The 25846-nt window shown below is 44.9% G+C and overlaps 1 protein-coding gene across 7 annotated transcripts in view; it reads left to right on the top strand.

Annotated features, from left to right (window-relative positions):
• dysf (dysferlin, limb girdle muscular dystrophy 2B (autosomal recessive)) overlaps positions 1-25395 on the top strand; it is a 130060-nt gene extending 104665 nt beyond the window's left edge. For all 7 annotated transcript variants that reach the window (XM_088919824.1, XM_088919827.1, XM_088919829.1 and 4 more), the window contains 15 exons: positions 3586-3684; positions 3829-3957; positions 4462-4617; positions 5416-5507; positions 6744-6914; positions 7240-7382; positions 8560-8699; positions 10158-10246; positions 10599-10694; positions 12633-12774; positions 13009-13108; positions 14594-14772; positions 15039-15148; positions 16483-16630; positions 21868-25395. In XM_088919824.1, coding sequence (XP_088775950.1) covers positions 3586-3684; positions 3829-3957; positions 4462-4617; positions 5416-5507; positions 6744-6914; positions 7240-7382; positions 8560-8699; positions 10158-10246; positions 10599-10694; positions 12633-12774; positions 13009-13108; positions 14594-14772; positions 15039-15148; positions 16483-16630; positions 21868-21915 — 1842 coding nt within the window. In that variant the 3' untranslated portion in view covers positions 21916-25395. The remainder of the gene's footprint in view (positions 1-3585; positions 3685-3828; positions 3958-4461; positions 4618-5415; positions 5508-6743; positions 6915-7239; positions 7383-8559; positions 8700-10157; positions 10247-10598; positions 10695-12632; positions 12775-13008; positions 13109-14593; positions 14773-15038; positions 15149-16482; positions 16631-21867) is intronic.
• Positions 25396-25846: the final 451 nt, after the last annotated feature.

The raw sequence follows: 25846 nt of genomic DNA, 5'->3' as shown, positions 1-25846 counted from the left end.
AGCACTAGCAGACAAAGCGGAGTAGCCATTTTAAATTTAAAGACAGCCTTGCCCAAGACTCATCCTACAGTAGCACTCCCAGAATCAAGTGTAGCTACAGTACAAGCCTCGTGGAGCAATTCCCGTCCGTAATTTTCCTGCATTGCTTCATCCTGTGCAGTACACAACGCTAAACCTAGCACGATATTAAAAACAGGACAGATATACTCTATTCTGTTCTTCAACTGGAGAGGCCACTGCAAAATGAAGAACGTTTATATTTCTGCACCCTGGAACAATTACAGAGTTCAAAGTTTCTGATGCCATGAATTGTTTGTTTTCTTCCTGCTTTTGACCTCCATCTGTCCGCCTGTCGGTGCCCCTCTCCGTTGGAGAGGTGCGTGTGGTGTGCATGCTGTGTGGGGAAGTTTATTACTGCTATCTCATGTCATCTCTAAATAAAACAGCCCACAGAGGACTAGCTGGGTCATCCAAGTCAGTGGAAGCTTTTTGAAAACAAACAATAGAAAGAAATTTGTCCTGAGCCACATGCCTCTGCTATTAGAGCAATTTAGGGCCGACCAGCTGGCAGGGAAAGATCCATCAGCGTTTCTAAACCTCTGCCTGGCATCGTTCTCTTCTCTGCCCTGCCCTGCCCGGGCTCCTCAGTCAGATTCCTGCCATCACAGCTCAAAGCCTTCTGCTATTCCTTGGCATCGGGCAAGTGGTTAACAAGAGTTTGCAGTTAGTATTTCAGAGCTGGAGCGCTCATTGCCATTTTCCATGGGACACTTAAAAAGCATCTGACTTTTCCTTGGCATTTGAGGAGGCTTGCCGTTAACGAACAAAACGGCTTCTATTCAAGCCCATAGAGCAGAGGCTTGGAAAGCACTTAATTTGTGTGTTAGGGAGCAAGGGAAAGGGAGGCAACCCATAGTATTACAGTTGGTATGCAGACATTTTTTTAAAGACAGACTTTGACACAGACACATGCAGTGGTTGAAATTCTTTGCATGTTTCTTTTCTAGATTTAACAATTTGGTTTTGAATGGCTCATCAAAGATGGCTAAAGTGCTGTTCCTATACGTGGCGTGGTTAAGTGTTGTATTGGCTAATCTGTCCCTTGGTACTGATTAAAACCCCAACAATGTCTGTCTGTACCAATTTCCACATCAGAGTAGCTGGTTCAGTAAAGCTAAGCGCTCTTTGTATTTTGTATGTGGGCAATCCACTCTAGCTATTTACACAAATCTTTTTTTTTTGCTATTTCATTTTCCAGCACCCTTGGGGCTTAATATTTTAGTCTGTAATATTGAGTTAGATGGCTAAATGCAGTTTGCCCGACTGTTCCTCTGGACTTTGGACCTGTGTTAAATTTGCTGCATGTAAGACAGTGCCATGGTTATAAAGACACTGTGAGAACAGGCATCTAGTCTGGTAAATGTTGCTTTGACACCTGTCTTCCAGCACTTTATCTCACACTGGAGAACATTACAACATTAGACTGCACTCCTTTTGCTGTATAGATACATCCAAATGTGGCCTGTCAGTCCTTCACAATAGCTGTTACTCAGTCAAAACCTGTTTGTGTAGAAGAAAAGAAGGCTGAATTACTCCCACATGTTCACAGTTAGTAACAGATAAGAAGAAAGTCCTGCTCCTAATCAAAACTTTATGATTTGCCCATCAGTTTAACAACGTGAGCACGTTGATTAGAACTAACAATAAATAGGAAAACAACAATGATTTGTTGGTTTTGTCTGAAGTACATTATAGCTCTTTGGAGGTCTTCACAATTTGAGGGTGGCAAAGTTAGGATTTTGTTTTGCTGAGACTGACACGGTACTCAGTGGCCATATCATTTCCATTTCCTCTTTCAGGTTGTCTTCCCTGCTGCAAACTGCTTTAGATTCTGTTGGTGTTAATGTGAAATTGTCCAGACCACATTTCCTAGGGTCTCTTCATTTGGTCTATGATCTCCCGTCACCTCTTCTTGCCAGTGTGAACCGCTTTCTCTTGTTCCTGCCTCCTTCCCCCTGCGCCTGAACTGTTACACGTTTACCTACGGAGCTGGGGAAAGTTACTTTTAAAAGTAATGCATTGCAGGTATGAGCTGTTAGTGTAATGTATTTCTTTTTAAAAAATGTTAATACTATGTTACTTTTAAGAAGTAATGTGATACTTACTGTACATGGGAACTATACAGACTACATAAGTCAATGATACTGATGGCTTTTTAAAATTAATTTCCCCATGCCACTTGTTAATTTTTAAAAATAATCCCTTGCACATGAAGCTTGTTACTGTAATCTATCACTTTTTAAAGGTAACTTTCCCCAACAATGGCCACTTATCCAGAAAACAGTCAATGTTTTTTGGTTTGTACTGTATATGTGTTACAATACAGTGAAACAAATGCATGTCAAGTCATGGGTGACAGCACATGTTCAAAAGAATTCAAAATTCAGAGGAACTTTTCCCTGTGTTGTGGCAAACGTGGTGAACACATTCTCCTGCTGTACCATTAGCCCAGAGCACATACATGATGAAAAATCTCTGTGGTACATGTAGTCCTTCAGGCCTTGAAGGACTGTGCTGGTGAGGATGATTAAAAACATGGATATTAAATTAATAATTTTGCAACAGCACTTGTAGAATGTTCGAATCATTTAATTTGCTTTTCTGTGCATAGTCTTTGGAAAATTGCATGTACAGTATAAGATTGCTCTGTCTCTTCAGCCTTAACCATCTTCATGTAGCCATAAGGGGATGCAGCAGTTTTCTCGACCTTCATTCCTGCGCTGTGTATTACTGTATATGAAGTTTATATGAAGCTTACCTACACACTACTGTAAGACAACAATGTCTTTAGTCTCCAGTGTGGGCTCGATCCTATCTTAAATTCCCTGACATCTCCCCCAGGTCTGACTTCCGCATGATCATCAGTAGCTGTGAAAAACCATCTAATGCATTGTGTACAAGGTCCTCTTGGAAATGTGCATGTGCCATTAGCAAAATAAGTTCATCACTTATTTATTGACCACTTGTTTCTTGAGCTTTATTTTGTTTTGCCACTTTACTATTCACTCTGAAGAAACTCCTATATAAAATAATTCTAACATTGTTTCTAACATGCTTGCATTCCCCTGGTGAAACTAGAAGATACAGTGGGTAAGTTGGTTTTTCAGCACAATATCACTTTCCTGCTGACGTACCGTGGACAGAACTATGGAACTGTATCTCCTGTTCTCCAGTACTCTCTGAAAGGGCCAGCTTTAGAAGACAGATTTTTATATATAGAAGGAGCTCGCAATGCTCGAATCGGATTCCTTTCTACAGACTTTCAGTAAATGGCATGCATGAGTTAAGCATTTAAGAATACTGTCACGATGATGAATTTGGTTTTCATCTACAATTTAAACAAATGAAGCGTACAGTACATTGGAAACACTGGAGTTTGAGTTTTGCTTTTGGAATGCTAGTGTCTGGATTTTGCATTATCAGAACAATATAACAAGATGCGTGTAGGATTACTGCAAAAAACATTCAAATGTGTCCATTAGAGCTAGGCGCTGGCCGACTTCCTTCTGTCTGCTGCTTTCACAGGAGGAGGAATTCATGGACTGGTGGAGCAAGTTCTTCGCCTCCACAGGCGAGCGCAGCAAGTGTGGGACCTACCTGGAGAAGGGCTGTGACACCCTGCAGGTATGGACATTTCGGACATCGGATGTGGAGCAACACAGACGGGAACCTGCTCCCTGTGACAGTGTGTCTGCCGGAGGAGCTCCTGGGTTTGGGTCTGGCTGCTGCCGCTCAGCAACACCTGTCTGTCTGTGTCTGTCACTGCAGGTGTACAACACGGAGCTGGAGAAAGTGGAGGGCTTCGAGGGGCTCACTGACTTCTGTCAGACCTTCAAACTGTACAGAGGAAAGTCTCAGGATGACAGCGAAGATCCCTCTGTGGTTGGGGAGTTCAAGGTGTGTGAGATCCTCGCAAAGGATAATTTACAAAAACTTGGTGAAAATACAATATAGAAAGAAAAATACTATAAAAACTTTATTTCAAGGCAACCCAGAGTAACATTGCACATCCCCTGAGAAAATTAAATGGCCAAACAGAGTGACTGAATTCATATAAAGTGATCAGACAGATATTAAGGGTGTATATTGTTTTGGGTGTGACTGTACTTACTGTCCCAAACCCTCATTTATTGATTGGCATGTTAGACCATGCTTTTTCTGCACTAAGAGATCAGCTTTATCAGACTGGCTGATGTCCGATAAAGACATCTTACATGCGTCTAAAATATCAAATGGAAGGCTTTTACCACTGTGTGAACTTCATCTGAAGTCTGTTTAATAGTTTATTGCTACAAACAGATCTTCGGGCTGCTCTCACTCAACAGTCCATGTGCATTCCAGAAGAGATCATTGGTGGGCTGGTAAATGGTAAATGTTTGCTGCTGCCCTCTGCCTCCACAGGGGATGTTTAAGATTTACCCACTGCCAGATGACCCCTCCCTGCCCACTCCCCCTCGCCAGTTCTGCCAGCTGCCGCCCAATGGCACGGAGGAGTGCCTCGTCCGTGTCTACATCATCCAGGCCGTCGGACTGCAGCCCAAGGACGCCAATGGCAAGGTGAGCGACCGGAGTGCAGCGTGCCTCCACACTGTATCCCTGTCCCTGACAGAGCGGGAGGCACGCTGCAATCCGGCCGACTCGTTCGGAAGAATCCAGAGGGGATCGTATTGCTGTGACTTTGGGGGGGTTTGTAGTCAGAAAGCATGAGTTTGAGTGAGAGGTCTTGAATAACTCCAGACAGCCCTCCAATGATAAGTTAAAAATCCAGTACCCAGTAGCAGATTCCTTGATGTTTAAAAGCAAAATCCCAACATCATATACTGGGACTGCAGTTCATGGCTGCCAGCCGGGCAGGAAAAAGTAAAAGCTCGTCAGTAGTAAGTGCATTTGGCAGGGGCAGGTTTGAATGGGGGCAGCAGAAGCACATCAGCTCTGCCTATATCCTCGCTGGCGAAGCTGCCCTTGCGCATTGCCAGTGTTCCCTCTGGAATGATTTTGCAATGAGACAGAGCTGCCTGTCGCAGCCCTGCCCCTCTTACCTCCGGTCTCAGTGTCTGTCCAAGACTCGCACTGGTTTAAGGAGGGAGGGCTGTTCAGACTGAAGTCTGGCCTGTTGCTTCCAGTTGCGAAATCTTTAGACTCAAACTGCCGCCTTCATTATAAAGTAGTTAGCATAACATAGATTTCCTCCAATTAGAAGAAAATGGCAGCACAATTAACCCTTCCATTGCCTGTCTGCTCAACTGGCCTATTGAGAACAGTGTGCCACAGAACGTCGCTCTTTTCTAGGGCATGTTCATACTGTACCTTCTGCTTCCAGACTGTGGCATTGACGTGAACTGTGTGTTCCCATAGTGTGACCCCTATGTGAAGATCACGCTGGGCAAGAAATCAGTCAATGACCAGGACCACTACATCCCCTGCACACTGGACCCTGTCTTCGGAAGGTAGTTCTTATTCTCTTTCTTCCTGAATTTGGTTTATTCTGTCCATAGTCCACTGACGGATGAGTCATTGCTACACAGCATGAGTGTATGAAAACTGTATGAGAAAAATACAGAAAAAATGTTTTGGCCTGAACTCAGTATAATAAGAAACCTGTTAGTAGTTTTGAATAAGCCTGCGGAAGGATAAAGTAGAGAACCTTGCGGAGCTGGTAAGCGTGTGCTGAACTGGATGTCCAGTGCGCTGCAGTGAGTGTCATTAAACAGCAGGGGTCACTGCTGTCTCAGGAATGAGGGCGCTTGCTCAGTGGGTACTGTGCCCAGCTCAGTGAGTCAGGACACCACAAACGTCTGTTGTCATGTGTATCCCCTGAAGAGACAGCTTCCCAGCCTCCTGTCTGATTGTACACATCCTCAAGGCAGCCTGCATTACGGTATGGACAGGAAGGAAAGCATGTCTTTGGGTATTGATGTTTATATAATACTATTTCATTTTGAAATTCATGATGCATTCTTATCTAATAGTCTTCTACAGGCTGTATAATCCTGTAAATCTGATTGATTCAAAATACATTTTAACTTAAAACCTTAATTTTGTATATTATATCCTGAAATTCTGGCTCTGGAGTCAGCCTTCTTTTGCCCCCCCCCTAAAAAAAACATCTGAACTAGGCTTGAGTGTGTTTCCGAACCCTTCAGTCTGATTGTATCCCTTTCTGCTTTGGCTGTACACTTCAGGGTCTATACAGCAGTGATTGTTCACCTTATGCTGCTGTGAAAGCCAGTATCCTAACCTTATGGGGGCTGTACGGTGGCTCTGTGGCTAAGGATCGGTGACTGTGGCTGGAAGGTTGCCGGTTTGAATCCCGCGGCCGGCAGAGGAATCCCACTCTGTTGGACCCCTGAGCAAGGCCCTTAACCCCAGCTGTTCCAGGGGCGCCGTATAAATGGCCGACCCTGCGCTCTGACCCCAAGCTTCTCTCCCTGTCTGTGTATCTCATGGAGAGCAAGCTGGGGTATGCGAAAATACACATTCCTAGTACAAGAAACTGTATATGGCCAATAAAGTGATCTTAACCACAACTCCTGTAGCCCTGATGTTAATGTCTTGCCTTAGAAAGACACATCTTTCTGAAGCCTGACCTCGGTCCAGTGAGGTCCTCCGCACGTTGGCCTCTGTCCTAGCGCTGCCCCCCGCTCGCTGTGCTGACTCCCCGCGGGTCTGTCTCCCTGCTGCAGGATGTTTGAGCTGACGTGCACCCTGCCCTTGGAGAAGGATCTGAGGATCACGCTGTACGATTACGACCTGCTGTCCAAGGACGAGAAGATCGGCGAGACCGTCATCGACTTGGAGAACCGCTTCCTGTCGAGGCACGGGGCGTGCTGCGGCCTGCCCCAGTCATACTGCCTGTGAGTGGCACGCGGCACGCAGACCCCCGGCTGGGGATGCTGTCACAGGAACACAGTGCTCGTGCTGGGGGACCAGAGAAGCCATTGGGCCCGTTCGGCTCTCTTGGTTGCTGGCAGCCAGCTGATACAAGGATGTTCTCCCGCTGTTACCGGAAGGAGGTTGGCTTTGACCAGATGGTTGGACAGCTCGGCGAGCTCGTAAACGCTCATATGCATAAAGCACATGTTGCAGAGGTGCTGGTGGCAAGCCCTCCAGCTCTCTGCTTTTCAACCTGAACTCTCCCGCTTTGGCGTGCTGCTCTGACCTTGCTGTGCCTCTTCCCAGGTCAGGGGTGAATCAGTGGAGGGACCAGCTGAAGCCGTCCCAGCTCCTGAGGCTGCTGTGCGAGAGGAGAAACTACAAGCTGCCCATCTTCAAACAGGACCGCATCCTCTTTAGGGGGCAGGAGTACACGCTTGCTGACCTGGGTAAATGAGCATGCAAAAGGACCTGGCTCACCTTGCAGGTCTGGTTGGTGATTGCTTATTGATCCAAGAATCTCTTCCAGCCCTCCCAGGGAATCCAGCTCCAAAAGTTGCGCAGGGAAGCTTGTTCCAGACACCACACCTCTGTGAAAAAGCGGCTCCTGTTTCAGTCATTAATGTGTCTGCTCTTGATTTGCCTCAGAGCAATACAGTACATGGGGCCAGTTCAATAGTATTTTAATAGGGTCCTCAAGGAGCTCTCTTTGGCACATGCTGTGAAAGTAAAACCATGATTGCTGCGTTTCTGGAACATATAACATATCTAAGGACGGTTCTTTGAGCCAATCTGTAGTACCATCTACTGACAGAAGACCAAAATGTCAAAAGACAGAGCTGAATGGAGTGGTCACCGTTTTTAAACTTTCATCCACTTTGTTTGTACAGACAAAGGCAGCGCTCAAACGACTCCTTGGTATACCAACAGTGTTTCTCATAGAACAATTGCTTTCTTACAGTACTTAAGATCACTCTTATGTTAAAATATATAACACACTAGTGAGACATATTTTAGAATATTGTGCACAATTTTGGTCACCATCTTATGGACAATTTATTGCTACTTTGGAACCAGTCCAGGGAAGAGCGACACGGTACTTTCCAGGATTCAGGGAATGTCCTACACTGACAGGCTGAAGGAGCTGGACCTTTTTAGTTCTATGAATACCTACTTTCTTCACTTGCTAAACCTAGAGTTTTGTTTTCTGATCCTTCTGTCCAGCACGTAAGCACGCACACTCCCTTTCCTACACCATGTGCTTCTGTGAAAGAAGGACCTTAGACCACATCAGGGAGAGAGTGGTGGTTGACTCAAGAGTTACACTGGCATCTTTTCCCATTAAAAACACAGAGGCTTCCTTATAAGTAAAAAAATAAGGACCACTGGAAAACAATATATTATAAAATAAGACACTAATAATACGTCAGAAGAAAAGGTGAAGAAACAAATTCCTGCTGAAATCAGTTATTAGTTATCGCTGTTGGGTCTTGATTTAAGCACAAAGAGAACCTGGTTCGGTAAAGACTCAGCACGGTGCTGGTGAAAGCTGATGGCTGCGTCGGCTCTGTGGCTATGTGCCACGTCAGTGTGGCACCTCTGACCCTGCTCTGTTGTGTCTTGCAGAAGATTCAAAGCCCCCAAACCCTCACCTCGGCCCCACCGAGGAACGTCTGGCACTGTGTGTGCTGCAGAAACAGGGCCTCGTCCCCGAGCACGTGGAGACACGGCCGCTATACAGCCCACTGCAGCCTGATATCGAACAGGTGAGAGAGCACAGGGCCAGAGCAGACAGACACCCTCACTGCTCTGCCCACTACAGCCTGATATCGAACAGGTGAGAGTGCACAGGGCCAGAGCAGACAGACACCCTCACTGCTCTGCCCACTACAGCCTGATATCGAACAGGTGAGAGAGCACAGGGCCAGAGCAGACAGACACCCTCACTGCTCTGCCCACTACAGCCTGATATCGAACAGGTGAGAGTGCACAGGGCCAGAGCAGACAGACACCCTCACTGCTCTGCCCACTACAGCCTGATATCGCACAGGTGAGAGTGCACAGGGCCAGAGCAGACAGACACCCTCACTGCTCTGCCCACTACAGCCTGATATCGAACAGGTGAGAGAGCACAGGGCCAGAGCAGACAGACACCCTCACTGCTCTGCCCACTACAGCCTGATATCGAACAGGTGAGAGTGCACAGGGCCAGAGCAGACAGACACCCTCACTGCTCTGGCCACTACAGCCTGATATCGCACAGGTGAGAGAGCACAGGGCCAGAGCAGACAGACACCCTCACTGCTCTGCCCACTACAGCCTGATATCGAACAGGTGAGAGAGCACAGGGCCAGAGCAGACAGACACCCTCACTGCTCTGCCCACTACAGCCTGATATCGAACAGGTGAGAGAGCACAGGGCCAGAGCAGACAGACACCCTCACTGCTCTGCCCACTACAGCCTGATATCGAACAGGTGAGAGTGCACAGGGCCAGAGCAGACAGACACCCTCACTGCTCTGCCCACTACAGCCTGATATCGAACAGGTGAGAGAGCACAGGGCCAGAGCAGACAGACACCCTCACTGCTCTGCCCACTACAGCCTGATATCGAACAGGTGAGAGTGCACAGGGCCAGAGCAGACAGACACCCTCACTGCTCTGCCCACTACAGCCTGATATCGAACAGGTGAGAGAGCACAGGGCCAGAGCAGACAGACACCCTCACTGCTCTGCCTACTGCAGCCTGGTACTGAACAGGTAAGAGAGCACAGGGCCAGAGCAGACAGACACCCTCACTGCTGTGCCTACTGACAACTCTCTGAGGCCCTGGGTTTAGTTCCACACCTGTAGAGTCTCTCTGCATGCAGTTTGTATGTTCCCCCTGTGTTCATGTGGGCTTCTTCCTGGTGCTCTGGTTTCATCCCACAGACCAAAGACATACTTGACAGTTAATTGGCGTCTGGGAAAACTGGCCCTGGTGTGAGTGTATCCATACCTTTGTATTGGTCTGTGTGTGCCCTGTGATGGACTGATGTCTCGTTCAGGGTGTATTCAGCCTTGCGCCCAATGCTTGCCAGATTATATTGTCCCTCCTGTGTCACCTTATTCTGAACTGTGGTCAGACGTGAGGACATGTCAGTGTGTTAAGCAGGGAGTGGTGCTGATCTCATCACTGTGTCTTCATTCCCTTGACCAGCGCGTTTTCTTCTCTGCTCTCACAGGGGAGGCTTTACCTGTGGGTGGACCTGTTTCCTAAATCCCTGGGCCCCCCTGGGCCCCCTTTCAACATTTCCCCACGTAAAGCCAAGAGGTAAGAGCAGGACAGCGTTATCTCGCTTTAAAAACTGAGGTGCTTACTGAAGTCTGCACCCGCCACAGGCTCAGCCACACTTCAGAAGGGATCTTCCATTGAGACATTCTCTTCAGGCCACTGAGCTGTGTGTTTAGGATTAATGTGAACGTGTGAGTGTGGCGGCTTCCTGGGGTCTTAAGTTACACCTCTGTTCTGAGCCCTCCTGTGCTCAGTGTCTTTCTCTCTACGCATCTCTGCCCCAGTGTAGTCCTGTTATTGCTCACATTCTGTTTTAATTCATCATCTGTCTCTGCTCTCTTGTCCTTCCTGTTCCCCTGTACCCACAGTTCTCCTCTTTTGTTTCCCCTAGGTTCTTCCTGCGCTGCGTGATCTGGAACACCAGTGATGTCATCCTGGATGACGTCAGCATCACAGGGGAGAAGATGAGCGACATATATGTCAAAGGGTATGATGTAATGAGTGCCAGGAGATAGAGGACCATGAGCGCTGCAGAGGATGATGGGGATTACATCCCACATGCTGCTTTAATGCAGATGTGTGTCATGTGGAGGTACCACTTGTGTATGCAGGAGCTTGAGTAGGAAGGTGCGTCAGCTTGCTGTGGGGGCAAAGGAAATGCCATTGCATTCAGGCCACCAATCATTGTCATAAAGAAAGAAACAGTGTTTTGGCTTTTGAGCCTTTGCTTTGCGAGGCTGCTTTGACCATTCGCAAGAAGGATATAAGAACATAACACAGGTTCCAATCTAGCTCTCTTGGTTGCTAGTAGCCAACTGATGCAAGGAACTCATCCAGCTGTTGAGACCAGCTGAGACCAGGGTATCTAGGCTGGGTAGCTTGTTCTGGTCTCTCACAGCTCTTTGTGAAACATGCTCTTCTCAGTTTCATATGCCCACAGGTTCCAGTTGTGTGCGCTGGTTTGTGTTTCACTGTTGATTCTTATGAAATCCCTTGGGCTGACTCTGTTGATGCCTTTGCAGATTTTGAACACTTGAATCAGACACTCTTGCAGTCTTCCCTGGCCAAAAGAATAGAAGATGAAACTCTTTCAGCCTGTCTGGTTAGGGCATTCCATTAATTGCATTATGCAATCTTCCAAATCACATCCCTTGATTTAATTCTTCACTTTTAACTGTAATTCCTAACATTTTGTTTTCCTCGGCAGGAAAGGATGATTCTCACCTGTTGACAAACTTACTGTGTTTTTCTATATCAACAACATCATTGAATTTCCACATGGCTGTTATACAATACTTCCTAATGAGTAAATGTGCTTGTAACAATGCGTTTCACTCAGAGTTTCATGTTCCTTGGGTTTAAGGAACTGGACTACAGTTTTGTTCACACTTGTACTACTATCAAAGGGGGTACTTGTGACTAAGAGCTATTTCTACTTCTTCTCTTTCTGCATTCTTCTGAGCACTGAACAACAGTTCAGCGGAACTGTTCAGTGGACCAGGAACTGAAGCTAATACTTACAAATAACAGCTGGACAAAGCAGTAGTCTGTTCATGTTTACTGTACGTCACCGGTACTGGCCCAGAACCGGGACATGCTTGTCTCACGCCAGTGTGTGAGGCATGACGAACCCAGAGGAACAAGTAAAGGTTACTTCCATGCTAAAAAGTAGAAAGAAGAAATAATGTTTTGGCTCTTCAGGTGTGACAGCTGAAGAAGGCTCAACAGACTAATTAACTTCACATTAATTTTCAATGTGCAATTAACCTTTACTTGTTCCTCTGTGCTCAATGCGTGCTGGCACAGTTCCCCACTCAAAAACAGTGTAATACAGTTTACAGCACCAATGCCCAGAACTGCAGCTGGCTCTGTTGCACACAGCCACAGATTAAGTGTCTCTGATCTCACAGTTGGCTCTGTATAGTATGAGCTATAGAATGAAATGGCAGGACCACGCATCTTGCTTGCCATTGAAATTAGGTTACCAAGTCATAGATGAAGTAACAGGGCACCTATGTGAGCTTCCAATTGGCAGTCAATTTGTAGCACAAAAAAGGAAGAAATTTTTAGTTCATTAAAGCCAGTAATGATGTACACTATTTCCACTATGCACTTTTACAGATGTAGTGGCAATGTGCTTCTCCAGTTACATTTCCCTGTTTGCCACTGTAGACAAGGAGGCACTTCCTTGTGCTCACAGCTGGCAGGATAGTGCAGTATTGAGGATCTCCGTGTTCTTGCACATGAGTGTATTGTGCAACGATGTGTGTATATAGTGTATGTAGATATTTCTCATGTCTGTCTATCTACTTACACATGCCATCAATAGTTGGAAGCCAGCTGTCCCATGCTGTTGATGCAGTAGTGCTGCCGTGTTCCTGCACTGTGCAGCTGTGATACAGATGTCACTGTTGGATGTTCGCAGCTGGCTTCTGGGACACGAGGAAAACAAGCAGAAGACAGATGTGCACTACCGCTCCCTGGGTGGGGAGGGAAACTTCAACTGGAGGCTTGTCTTCCCCTTCCACTACCTGCCTGCAGAGCAAGTCTGCACCGTCAACAAGAAGGTCTGTGTGTGCGTGTGTCTGCGCGTTTGTGTGTGTGTCTGCGTGTGTCTGTGTGTGTGCGCATGTGTCTGTGCATGTGTGCCCGCATGTGTCTGTGTGTGTCCGTGTGTGCGGTCTGCAGCGGGAAGCACCTTTAATATAGCTGCTGCTGTCACTGTGTGTTTTTCTATAGTTCTGCTGTAGTTACTAATTGCATCCTTAATTACTTTAATGTTGAATGCTTTCTTACTGCAGGAGCACTTCTGGAGCCTAGACAAGGCTGAAACAAAGATCCCCCCGAAGTTTGTGATCCAGATCTGGGACAATGACAAGTTCTCCTTTGATGACTATCTTGGTAAAGTCCTTTTCCAGTGGTGTTGCTTTAAGAGTCTCCTTTTGCTCCTCCAAGGATTAGTAGCAACACACAAGTTAATTAAGATAAGATAAGATCACTTTATTAGCCCTATACAATTTCTTGCATTAGGAGTTCTTCTTTTCGCATACCCCAGCTTGCTCTCCGTGAGACACAGACAGAGAGAGAAGCTTGGGGTCAGAGCGCAGGGTCAGCCATTGTACAGCGCCCCAGGAGCAGTTGGGGTGAAGGGCCTTGCTCAGGGGCCCAACAGAGTAGGATTCCTCTGCCGACCGCGGGATACGAACCGGCAACCTTCTAGCCACAGGCACAGATCCTGAGCCACAGAGCCACCCCACTGCCCCATTGTCCAGTGATTCAATGTGACAAGCACAGCTGTGCTCGGCCCCTGTTGGTATTCGATCACAAACTCTCTCGGGCCAGAAGCCCAGGTCCTGTGCTGCTGCAGAATCCTACTCTGTCTATGTTTCAAGGGGGTGACATCACTTCAGTGCATTGAGCCCTGTTACAGCAACGCATTTGAATATTTGCAGTACACCCACCTGTGTGTGCATGTGTCTCACAAATACTGTTCTCGACCAATTCATCGAATGACATTTAGTGATTTAAAAAGTTCAGGTTTAATCCTTAACAAAACAAAAACCATGCAGAATACATATTGTCACCGGCCAAGTGACCAGGCTTGGCTCAAAAGAAAAGAAACTCCCACCCAGCAGTCTTCAAATGCAAACAAAACTGGATTTATTGCCATCAAAATAGGGATAACAAAAAAAAAAACCCTCACAGGAGTCCTCTCCACACCTTTCCTCCAAGGCACCCTCCCCATACTGAGCTCTCCAGTCCCTTTTAAAGCCTCTCCTCTTCTAAGGACCATCCTCTTAAAGGGACTCGCTCACATTTTCTTACCAGAGATGGGCAGTTTGACCAAAATAAAGTATTTAACCATCCCAAAAAAACTTATACATTTTAACACAGTCATGCAACCATGATATATTCACTTAAACAAAACAACTAACCTTACATCGGTTATTTATAGATGGCTCACCAGTAACCTTTCCCTTTAAGATCATTTGTGTGATACTACAAACAGGAAAGGTGACTGGTGGCCATCTTGATCAACACAAAACAATACAATACAATACTCCAAATGGGGAAAACACTGCAGTGCTTTTGGGGAAACAACAAAAAGGGTAAGTATCATTCACACTTCATTCGTATCACATTCACTCTCTCAAACATACCAGAAGGGTAGGGGGATGTATTGGAGTATTTCACATTTAGAAAGAAAGAAAAAATAACAAGCACTCTGTCACACATATGTAACAGGATGTCCAATTGGAAAGACATTGGAATCATGGGAAATTGAAGATTATAGAAGCACTTCTTCCTGACTGTTTGGGCTGGTAGAACTTGCCTTTTATGCTCCTCACTACTGATCACCTGTCTCTTTCTTTTTGTCCCTGGCAGGCTCTCTGGAGATGGACCTGAACCACATGGTACGCCCTGCAAAGTCTGCTGAGAAGTGTGGCCTGGAGCTTCTCGACCAAACCCTCTCCGCTGACCGGCTGGTTTCCCTCTTTGAGCAGAAGACAGTGAAGGGCTGGTGGCCCTGTGTTGGCGAGAGAAACGGGGAGAAGATCATTGCAGTGAGTGCACAGTGCAGCCCCTTTCTCGACTGCATTAACCAACTGAATTTAAGTAAACCATATCATTTAGCTGTACTGCCTTCTGCTCTTTCTACAAAACCTCTGCCTTTTCTCTGATCCTTCCTTAGTTTCTCCCTCTCTCTCTCTGCCGGTATCTCCCCAATCTTCCCACCTTTCCATGCCTTTCTTCTGTTCCCCACTGCTCTGCTATGGAGCACAGCCTGACAGCCCCCCGTGTGACGCTGCAGTCTCTCTGTCTCTGGCAGGGGAAGGTGGAGATGACGCTGGAGATAGTGTCAGAGCAGGAGCACGAGGAGCGACCAGCAGGGCAGGGGAGAGATGAGCCCAACATGAACCCCCACCTGGAGGAGCCCAGGTGAGTCCTGCAATCTTTGCATCACTGCGCGCGTGCTTACACGCAGTGTAATCTCTAGTGTCTCCTGTGTCTCACAGGGCTCTGCTCTTGTCCAGTTCTTTCTCACTAACTGTATGGAACCATTGAGTCAGATTTGTCTTGGGTATTAATGTTCTCATGAAACCTGAAGATGATGGCAAAAATGGATACAACAAACAATATCTGAGCTCTGGTAAATTGTGTTGATTGGTCCCCCTTATCAATTATGCAAATGTTACTTTGCCCATTGGTGGTCTTGGAATCCATCCAAATATTCAGTTTAGGATTCTTGGGGACATTTTGGGTTTGTTTTTGAAGGTCATGTTTTTACTGTTGCAAAGGTTTTTTTCCCCATCTTCCATCTTTGTCGCATTGCTTGTGTTCGTACAAACCTTTTCAAGTCTGAAAAGATGACCCATACTTTTGACTTGTCAGACTCCATAGCTGTAATACCTGAAGTATCAAAATGTGTTGTTAACAGGAGACAATGTGTTCAGAGCTCAGAATCTCCTATTTTAACCCAAGCTAAAATGCTTATTTAATGACTTCCTGTGGATTTAAGAATCACATTCAAAATAGTTGCTTTTAAGGTCTGGAATGGTTTTTCTCTTGACTCTGTCAGTGAGCTGTTCACTGCCTACACACCATACACCATTCGCACTGTTCAGAATCAGGCTTTTATTTTTTTCTCTTTGTGTTTGCTTGGGTTTTATTTCTGAGGCTCCAGTTTCAAAGACATGTCAGCTGTGCTGATCCGGATCTCTAAATTGATCCTATGTGTCATGTGTGTGTCAGCCTTGAGTTGGGCTGACATCTTCTCCAGGGTATCTTCTCTTCCTCCTGCACTCAGAGTTTAGGCTCCGGATGCCACTGTCCTTACTACGAATAATCTGATGTCTCATAACTGATGGACCATTACAAGCTAATGTTGCATTTTTATCAAAGTAATGCAGAAGCAAAGTGCAAGAAGTGGCCAGAAGTGATACTTGTAACAATTAAACCACATTCGACATAAGTGCACTGCACTTCCAGTGTTTCCTCATTCACTGTCCAAAGAATGGGCATGTTTTCGAAGATGCCATCTTCTGTTCGCTGCTCTCCAGACTCTTCCCAGAAACATAGCGTTGCTACCTTAGACATTACAATCGTAATTAGTCATATAAGTCATTAAAGCACAGCCAAATCAGGGTCCTAAAGCAAAGCCTCACAACATGTTATGCGACAGCAAAGCCAGTAAACTTACAATATAAACATAAAAGGGTGGATTTTCCCAGTGCTGGGCTTGGCCTCTGACTGTCTCTCTTCCTGTCCTGCAGGCGGCCAGAGACCTCTTTCTTATGGTTCTCCTCCCCCTTCAAGACCATGAAGTACATCTTGTGGAGGAGGTTCAAGTGGGTCATCGTTGCACTCCTCATCCTCTTCTTCGTGCTGCTCTTCCTCGGGATCTTTCTCTATTCCTTCCCGGTAAGACCCTGCCTGACTTCCTCTTCAGCACCTTTATGGAGCAGAAAGCACACCTATGACACTGCTTCTAGGCCACTGGTCCACAGCCTCAACTCCTCCAGGGCCAGAGTCCAGTAGAGTGTATCTGCCTGCATCGGTCACGCGCTGTCGTCAGGTTCAGATGACCCGTAACTGACAAAGATCAGGGTCAGGGGCACTCGGGAGTTGCATTTGTATTTTCGGTACTGAAAGAGAGAAGAGAATTTTATGTACAGTTTCTTTTGCTTTTCAATTAATGTTCTTCCTTGATTTTATTACAATTTATTGCTTACTAAGCACTTGAAAACACATGTTACATCCAGTACAAGATAAGCCTTCTTTTCATGCCAGATATGTGAAGAAGCCAGTCAGGAAATGTCAGGAGTCTAATACAGTAATACTTTCTCATCTGCGAATCCTGTTTAGAGAAAGGATCACACTTTAGATCCAATCAGCGCCGTTTGTCTTGATAAGTTTTTTTTTTTTGCTGGACCATTTTTGTTTAGTAGCTGAAAGACATTTTGTGTCACACAGCTTTGCTTTTCCAAACATTTTTGAACACCCTCATACCAAAACTGATATCACTTTACAGACCCTGTCTTTTCTTTGTACATTGGAAAACTTCAAAATTAAAAGAACTTCTCCAGCACACAGTTTAAAGCTTTTCTGAGCAAGTTAAATAAAATTAAAACTCTCTTTAAACAGTCAACATGTCATTTTTGGGTGTTGCCAAACCTGTGGCAGTGGTGTAATTATATAAAAGCTTTATATAGTCAAACAATCCAAGCGCTCTTCACGTGCAGGAGCCCGTATTATCTACCACTGAAAAGCAGCCCCGTCTGGACGTCACATGGCAGGTTGACTCCAGCCCCACTGCAGAGCAGATCAGATGAGGACATGAGAAATGGCATCATCAATGGATTTAAAGGGGGACTTTAGGAAAGCCAGGCTATGTAATCCTAGAGTGAATTTAGACAGGAGGTGGGCAGTAACACCTCTACTCTTATGAGCAGTGCGTTGGGATCTTTAGTGACCTAGTAGTCAAGACCTTGGTTTAATGTTGGGTGATACCTCTCACAGTAGATTGTCTGCAGTTAACATACTGGGGCATTGCGTTGGAAATTATGGCCCAGTAGGAAGAGTGCCACCTAGTGATCCACCAGCCTGATCCAGTAATCTGGTTTTCCCTGGAGGTCTCCCATCCCAGTGATGACCAGGCCCTGCCTTGCTGGGTTTCTGGGATGTGGTGAGATCTGGCTGCATGTTGATAACTGCCCGGTGTAAAGATCCTTGATGATTACTGATGCTTTTGTGGCTCCAAGAGTCTCTTTGTTCCTGCAACACAATCATGCTTTCTTTTCCTACCATTTTATTTCCAGGTTTGCGTACCTGTAACAGTGACCTTATGTAAAAAACAAAGCCACAGCTAGAGGGCACTGTGCATGGAAACTGAACAGAGCATCTATATGCTTTAACTTCGGGAACTAAGCATAATGAGCGCGTACAATATCAGCCAGTCCAAACAGACAAGAATAAAACTACAGATTTTTTTTTTAATCAAGATCTCAAGGCCACAGTTCAGCTCATCCAGCATTAAAAGTCCGGTGTTAGTTACCGCCCGCTCGTCCGAGCCAGCCTTTAATGCGATTTTCCGCACCAGAGCGCCATGAATGAGAATGAGCGTCTGCGGCCCCGCTCAGGTGATGCTGCCCGGGCTCCCTGCGTTCTGGTTGTGCCGAGAATGTCAACATGCCAGACGCGATGCCGCCATGCACAATGCTGGCCCTTGTGTCGGTCTGGGTTTCAGGGAGGTTAGGGGAGCCAGGCGGTGCTGGCAGCCCCGAGCCTCTGGATCTGTAGGAAATGAGATCCAGCTGGTGCCTCTCCTCAGATGTGAGGCTGAACTTCATCAATATTTAGAGAGACTGTTGATTTGTAATAGAAGTCAGGTTTTGGCCATGGAAACTATTAACTTGTGTTACAAATGTTTTTCTGTTATTTTGTGTCTTATGTAAAGGTTCAGTCAAGAAAAAGAAATCCCCTTGAAATTTGAGATTGCGAAGAAAGTATTGGATTATGAGATGAATCCCCTATATCTCCTGTACGATGAAACTGAAAGGTTTATAGGTTATATGTATGAAAGCATCTTGGACATGTGTTAAACATATTTATGGTTTACAGGTCTACATACCGTATACAGAAGAGTACAAATGTATTTTGCTTTTGTGTTGAATACAAGTTAATACTGTATCCTTCACTAAGATTAATTATTTCTATGGACCGTTACATCTTTTTTTTCATTAAGAAGTCTCTGAGCTGCAATTTAAAACCTTAGTTAAGTGCGTTTTGAGCATTTTTTTCCCCCAAAGTCATCACATTGTCCCGAAATTTACTGTGATGGTTTTCCCAAAAATAATTAAGTGAAAAATTGACAGAACATTCCCATTCCCAGTTTCCAAGGCTTTAGAGGTCGGGCTGAATTAAATCGTGGCTCTAGCATTAGCAGAAAGAGGCTTGTCAGCTGAACAAAAATATGTTTTGCTGAGTAACTTGAATCTGAAGTTTACGCTTAGAAACAGACTCTGATATGTTGTCTGTAAACTGTACAGACAGAGTGCAATGTCGCTTCAAACCACTTCAGTCAATACAGCCCAGTGCAGAGTTCAGGCTAACCAGATATCAAAACCTCATTCTGGTTTCTGCCCACTTGGTTGCAGTTCAGCTGCCATAATCGACTGTTGAAGGGCCACTGACACCTTCCCAAGATGGAGTGTGCTGTACTGGGATGATCTGGAGAGAAGGGGAGGAAGCTACTCTCCTCAGGAAGGAGTGTGCAGCCCTCCTGTGTGGCTGCAGAGAGAGAGCAGAGTCAGAGCTGTTTTATTTTATGTGCTGGGGTTATGTGTCATTAAATAGGATGAGCAAGGAGACCTGAATGTCAACCAGCGTTCCTGTCTGCATGCTGGCACTGCTGTTCCAGCAAGCCGGCACTATAAAAACGCCCATAAACTTATCGCTGCTCTTCTCCACATCATTAAAAACAAATCAAAAAATAATCTCACTGTTATTCAAGCCACATGCAGATGTTTCCTTGCACACCATTCTGCTTCCCATCTCTCCAGACTGCGTCTCTGCATTTCCACACTAGCATCCAGCTCTGTCATTCTTTTTTAAAAGAATTTGCCGAATTGCATATTTATTGTATAGGTGAACTCTGCAGAACACACAGAATCATTTGCTGTAACAGGATTTGATGGCTATTATCTTTTTTCAGCTCACTCCTGAGAGATATCTCATTTCTGCTGTGTTTGGGATCTTCAGGCACAGGGCCTGGCTCGTCATGGTCTTTGTCCGAAACTCAGTTTGACACATGTAGCTGTAGAGAAAACCAAGTGAGGACAGGCACGAAATACAAGCAACTTAAATGGTTACTTCTGAGATGAAAGCAAAGCTTTCCAAGTTGGTTATGCTTTTTTTAAATCCTAAAATATTGTGAACACCAGGGTTGGAAGGAAAGTTTCTGGTCCGTCTCCTGTGCTGGGATTGAAGTATTTAAATGAAAGCAACAGTATAGCGGGTCAGAATGAAGATAATGGCACATAGAGAATATGACAGGACAGCCCAAGTCCTCACTGGAAAGCGGGTGCAGTGACGGGAGTGTGTAGTGGACATTTAATAGTGTGGCATCATCTGTGCGGCAGAGGAAACGAATTAAAAAGATCCCACATCATTACTCACGTGAGGGTTGCAGTTGCTGATGTCCTGACGGCGGCACAGGCAGACTGGCAGTGTGAAGGACGGGTCCTGACGGTGGCACAGGCAGACGGGCAGTGTGAAGGACGGGTCCTGACGGCGGCACAGGCAGACGGGCAGTGTGAAGGACGGGTCCTGACGGCGGCACAGGCAGACGGGCAGTGTGAAGGACGGGTCCTGACGGTGGTACAAACAGACGGGCAGTGTGAAGGACGGGTCCTGACGGCGGCACAGGCAGACGGGCAGTGTGAAGGACGGGTCCTGACGGCGGCACAGGCAGACGGGCAGTGTGAAGGACGGGTCCTGACAGTGGCACTGTAGCAGAGCTAGTTCGGATACAGTGACGTCATCGCCCTCACTGCGCGTAGCAGGGACCTCAGCTGCCTGGGGCTGGGGGAGGTCTCCTTTAGCTCATGCAGCTGGTTCCCTGTTGTGTTACGCCAGAGACCCAGGTTCGTGCCCCAGGTGCTGCGGGACAGAACAGGGTGGCGGAGGACATGAGACCATGCGGAACCGTGATGGTCACAGCACAAACAGACAGGCTGTGTGAAGGACGGGTCCTGACGGTAGCACAGGCAGACAGGCAGTGTGAAGGAGGAGTACCTTTCACTTGCTGCAGGCGGCTCAGCAGGGCTGCTGTGCTTCTCCCTGACCTTCCTTCCCCAAATCTTTGCACTTTTTAGTTTTTGTTTTTGTTCAGCTCATAATAACATATATATAATGTATATCATGTATTATACAGTTTTTTGCTTTGCTTGAATGTTGACTCTCTGCTGCTTTTTACTCTGATACTGTCTTCTTCGTTGACATGATGTTAAAAATGAAAGCCGACATACACCTGTACATTGTCAAAATTAATACAATTAAAACTTCCATGTCACACACAGAAGGCATACGGGTTCACACACACCTGCATTTTTAGATTTCACCTGCTAATGGCAATAGTGTGTATAGGTGCTCATACCTGAAGAAGGCTCCACGGCCAAAACTTTGTGTTTTCTTTCTTCTCTTTTCAGCTGGAATAAACCTATTACTTGGAAATATTGTGTTCAGATCCTGCCGTAACAGTCTTTCTCGCATTACTGCAGCAGTGTGGTAGACAAGCAGAACCTCTCCCTGTTTGGCCTTGAGCACGGTCAATGACTCAGGCCAGTCAGGTCCTGTCTTGACATCAAGCTGCTAACTGGTGGACAGAAACATAAACAACAGCATTCAAATATATGAAATAAGCACAGCTCGACATTGGCATTACTGCTTAACACTGATCACATTAACCAGTAAAGCAATGTACCGTATTTCCCTCCCATCATTCTGTCAGCAGCATATTTCTTCTGCAACTCTAGACACAAGGTGTGCCCCTCAGCTGCGCCTCAGCACTGGCCCCACTGGAAGGCCACAACCTGCCACACTTCCCAGCAAGAACTGAAGCCATCACTCCTACTAACCCCAGGTTTTTCCTCTTACAGAACTATGCTGCTATGAAGCTGGTGGGGCCCTTCAGCCGTTCCCAGTGAGCCACCTGCCTGGGGGAGAGGACAGACCCCCAGCGCCACTGGCAGAGCACAGCGCTGCTCACCCCACTCCTCACACAGCAGCTTTTTAGAGAGAACACCAGGCTAGAATGTTACAAAGACCATCATGGCAATTGATGTTAAATATTTTCACTGTAATTAAAAGAAAAAAAGCATTTTTCAGCTCTGTAATGGGCAATAGCTGTCCAGTAACAAAATGCAATTGATCTCTTCTACGTTCCTTGAAAACTTGTAAAAATGTTGTTTTTACATGAAGTTTAATTGCTCTTTACTTTCAGAACATAACAACTATTAGAATCAAGCACCAGGCCATTCGGCACATTTCACTCGTTTGTGTTTTTTCAGTAGCTAATTGATCCAAGGACCTCATCCAGGCATTTCTTGAAGGAAGCCAAAAAAACATGAGGTTTATACATGGCTTAGGAGATGAAAGTATTTGCATGGCAGAAATATTGCTTCAACTGCTGGTTTCGGAGGTATACTTGCCAGAAAGTGGCTGAGAGCCATTCTCACACTGGACTGGACCCCCCACTCTTTGTCTGACTGACAGCCCCTTTACTCTGAGCCTGAGAAGTGTTGTTTCACTCCCACCTCACGGCCTGCTGAAGTGCTTCCATTGCAGTAACTTCACACAGAAGGATCGTGCAGATACATCTACAGTATATGCAAAGTGAACAGAGGTGTAATGCATGAATACAGCCCAGCAAGCAGTGGGTCTACCTCTGCTTCTGACAGCAGCCCCTGGGTATTCACTGAAGCGCAGAGACATAGTGAAAGGAATGGGAATCTGTTCCACTGTACTGCTTGAAGACAGACAGACAGATGGCTGGATGGATGAAAGAATGGAAAGCAGATAGTTTACCTGACACATACTGTATACTTCTGTGGACACCAATTGACTTTTGGCTGATCTTATTACATACTAATGATTCATTATACTTCATAATCAGGAGACATATTATATTTACCATGACAACCTACGCTCGAGGCTTATAATATGAAGTGTTAAGACACTTCTGAATCAGATGCAAGTGATATGAAATCGCTCACTCTTTAGCTGAATAAACTATACAGAAGACATATAGACATGTGAGAAGTAACTTCCCTCCCTTCAGCTACAGGAAGCTGTTATGTTGACTTGTGCTGTCAAGATTATCTTCTGCCAGAGAAGCTCACTCGTTACTCTGGCCTCCAGCTCTCCTCGTGCTCGTCATGACTGTGAGAGTGTGTGTGGCAGCGGAGCTCTGAGCTCGTGCTGCGTGTCAGGCAGTTCACTCCTCCAGTCTTTAAGACCCATCGCGTAGGTTACAGGTCAGATTATACCGATGTAAAGGTCTTCCTTACTGTTGGAGTCATAGCCCTGGCCTGGTCAGTGGCTGAGTAAGAAAGGATAACAGAAAAACTAGTTTAGGACTAAGCCAACGTCCAGCCTTGCAGGATAAAAAATGTCATGTGTGTCGTCTGAGCTGTGTAACAATAAAGCGACTGCACAGGAGTGCTTCAGCCAGATTCAGCCTGCATGTGAGTTACTTGCAAATGTTTTGCTAGGATTACTGAATTCTTCCAATGTGCATTAAAGGTGAACACTACTCTCCATTATAAACTCACATCTTATAGTCTTTCAGTTATTTCTCTTGTACTGCAAAATGACTGTTAAGCAAACTTAGTTAATCTTCCACATGTAATCAAGCTTTCTTGAAATGTTATAATGCAAAGCTTGCATGTGGTGTACAGGTCTGTACAGCGTGTTTAGTGACATGAAAATGTTTGATTTACAAGCCCTGTGTGCTGCAACCTGGCCAAAGTGTTAGATCCACGATCTCATGTTTAGTTTTACATTTCCCTCTAAAAATAACCAGTTTCCCTCTGCATCTTTCAGCTCATAGTTCTTACAGTGGTGTGCACTAGATTTTTACATAAAATATACAATCTAAGTGCAGTTTCAGGACATATCTAAGAATCCTGATTTACAATCTCAATTTACATTCTAACAAATTCTGTTAAAGCATCAGCAACAAAAAATGAAGTTTAGTATAAAAGTCAGGATTCAACAATGTTATTAATTAAATATGAATAAATAAAAGTGAGGCACAATGTTATTGAGACTGTAAATTTACCTAATTAAAAACGTATCCAAACAGACCTTTAATTAACACAAATGAGCCTTCACGGTGACATTAATACTGTATGAGGGATTTTAAAACACTGTGCATGGATCGTATTTGCAGACTTCACAGAATTCTAATTAATACCATGTCAGGCTATGAGCTATAAACAAATTAATAGAGAAAAAATTTAACTAGTGCTATATCCTCAGTATTCCTGAATAAGTAATTGATGTTTCATTGTAGATATGTTCCCTGGAGTGCTTAATACATTTTTTTCCAGTGAGTTTAAAGTTATAATTCAGCCTTAAATACCAAATAACCTGGCAGCCTTTAAACTGAAGCTTGAAAGCAGTAAAATACATACTGTACAGTATGTGTGAGTGTGCCAATGAGCGTGTGTATACTGTGTCTGGAGTAATGCCTTATTATATTGCACTATTTTGCTGAGAAAAGCCAAAGACAATGTCAAGAGTTTCACTGTTTCAGCTTATCATGCTGTAAATTGGACTGCACACACGAGTCTCATTAACTTGCCAGTTGAAAGTTTTATCATTTGTAATAAGCAATTTTATAGACACCTTTTATTTCTGTTTACATTGCTCTCAGTATCTGGATGTGTTGAATATAAACTCCTATACCCCTGACCATGATGGACAAAGCACTTCTGTTGCAGCAGGGTGCCAGGATTACAGCTGATGAAATATACACCACAGTGTAGCTTCCAGTACCACCTTTTCATCAGCTGATGAAAACTATCACTTGGAAATTACCAGTCACTGTTGTCAGTTGTAAAAAAATCCTTTGATGCTACAAACATCACATGCTATTTATCAGAGATGTATTTTTCCTCCAGTCCAATATTTCCGTAGACCTAAGCGGCTTTAAATTGATCAAAAATGGCCACTGTTGTTAAAAGTGACAGCGGTGAATTAACAACCCTGTGAACGCTATTTCCTAGTGTCAATTAATATTTCAGGCCACTGGTACAGCACTGAACTATTGATACTTTCTGAAATGTAAGGTATTTTTGATTTAAATATAGGATTAAAGCCATTTAAATCCTGCGTAAGCTCCTGAGTCATTACACAGCTCTTGATTTTGGGATGTTACATTTCAGTTGTTCATGTTAAACACTGTTCTGAATGTAGAAATCGCCTTATAAAATTCTGTTTTGCATCAGATATGGGTTTGCTTGTGCCTTCTGTGAAGCAATATCATGTACACAATATATTAGAAACTATGCAACCATATTTGCGATACGTGTACTATTTTATTGGTTTCTGATAAAATGTATCATATAAAAAGATAAAATGTCTGTTATTTGAGAAAATAATAAACGTATAATGTCTGTTCACATTCAATGATTAATTCACTAAAACCACAATGTTATAAATCTTGAATAACTGTGAAAGTGTATTGTTTATACCATGTAATTCAATTTTACAATACAAATAATATGATAGCAAAGCAGCATCTCTCTCTCTGAGTTACTTTTTTCTATGTCAATCAAGTGGGCAAAAGGTTAATATTGACTGATTTCCCACTGTGAAGATGACATTTACTCAATTCCTGCTTGACATGAACGTCAGCACTGCTGTTGACAGACTACTGAACTGTTTCGAGCCTTTACACTGCTTCCTGCCTTCATCTCGTTACTTAAGGCAAATATACTGAAAGCATTAAGACGTAACACGTGGTATTGGAAACACTATTCATTTGTTGCATTTTTATTGTCTCTCAGTACAATTTCTCTTCCATTTTTCATCATGCAATCTCTTCAGTCTGAGAAAATAAAAAAACTGACC

This window comes from Atractosteus spatula, chromosome 1, assembly GCF_055471065.1.
Source record: "Atractosteus spatula isolate fAtrSpa1 chromosome 1, fAtrSpa1.hap1, whole genome shotgun sequence".
Lineage (NCBI taxonomy): Eukaryota > Metazoa > Chordata > Actinopteri > Semionotiformes > Lepisosteidae > Atractosteus > Atractosteus spatula.
Note: the sequence above shows the minus strand (reverse complement) of the source record. Positions and strands in the feature narration are given on the sequence as shown.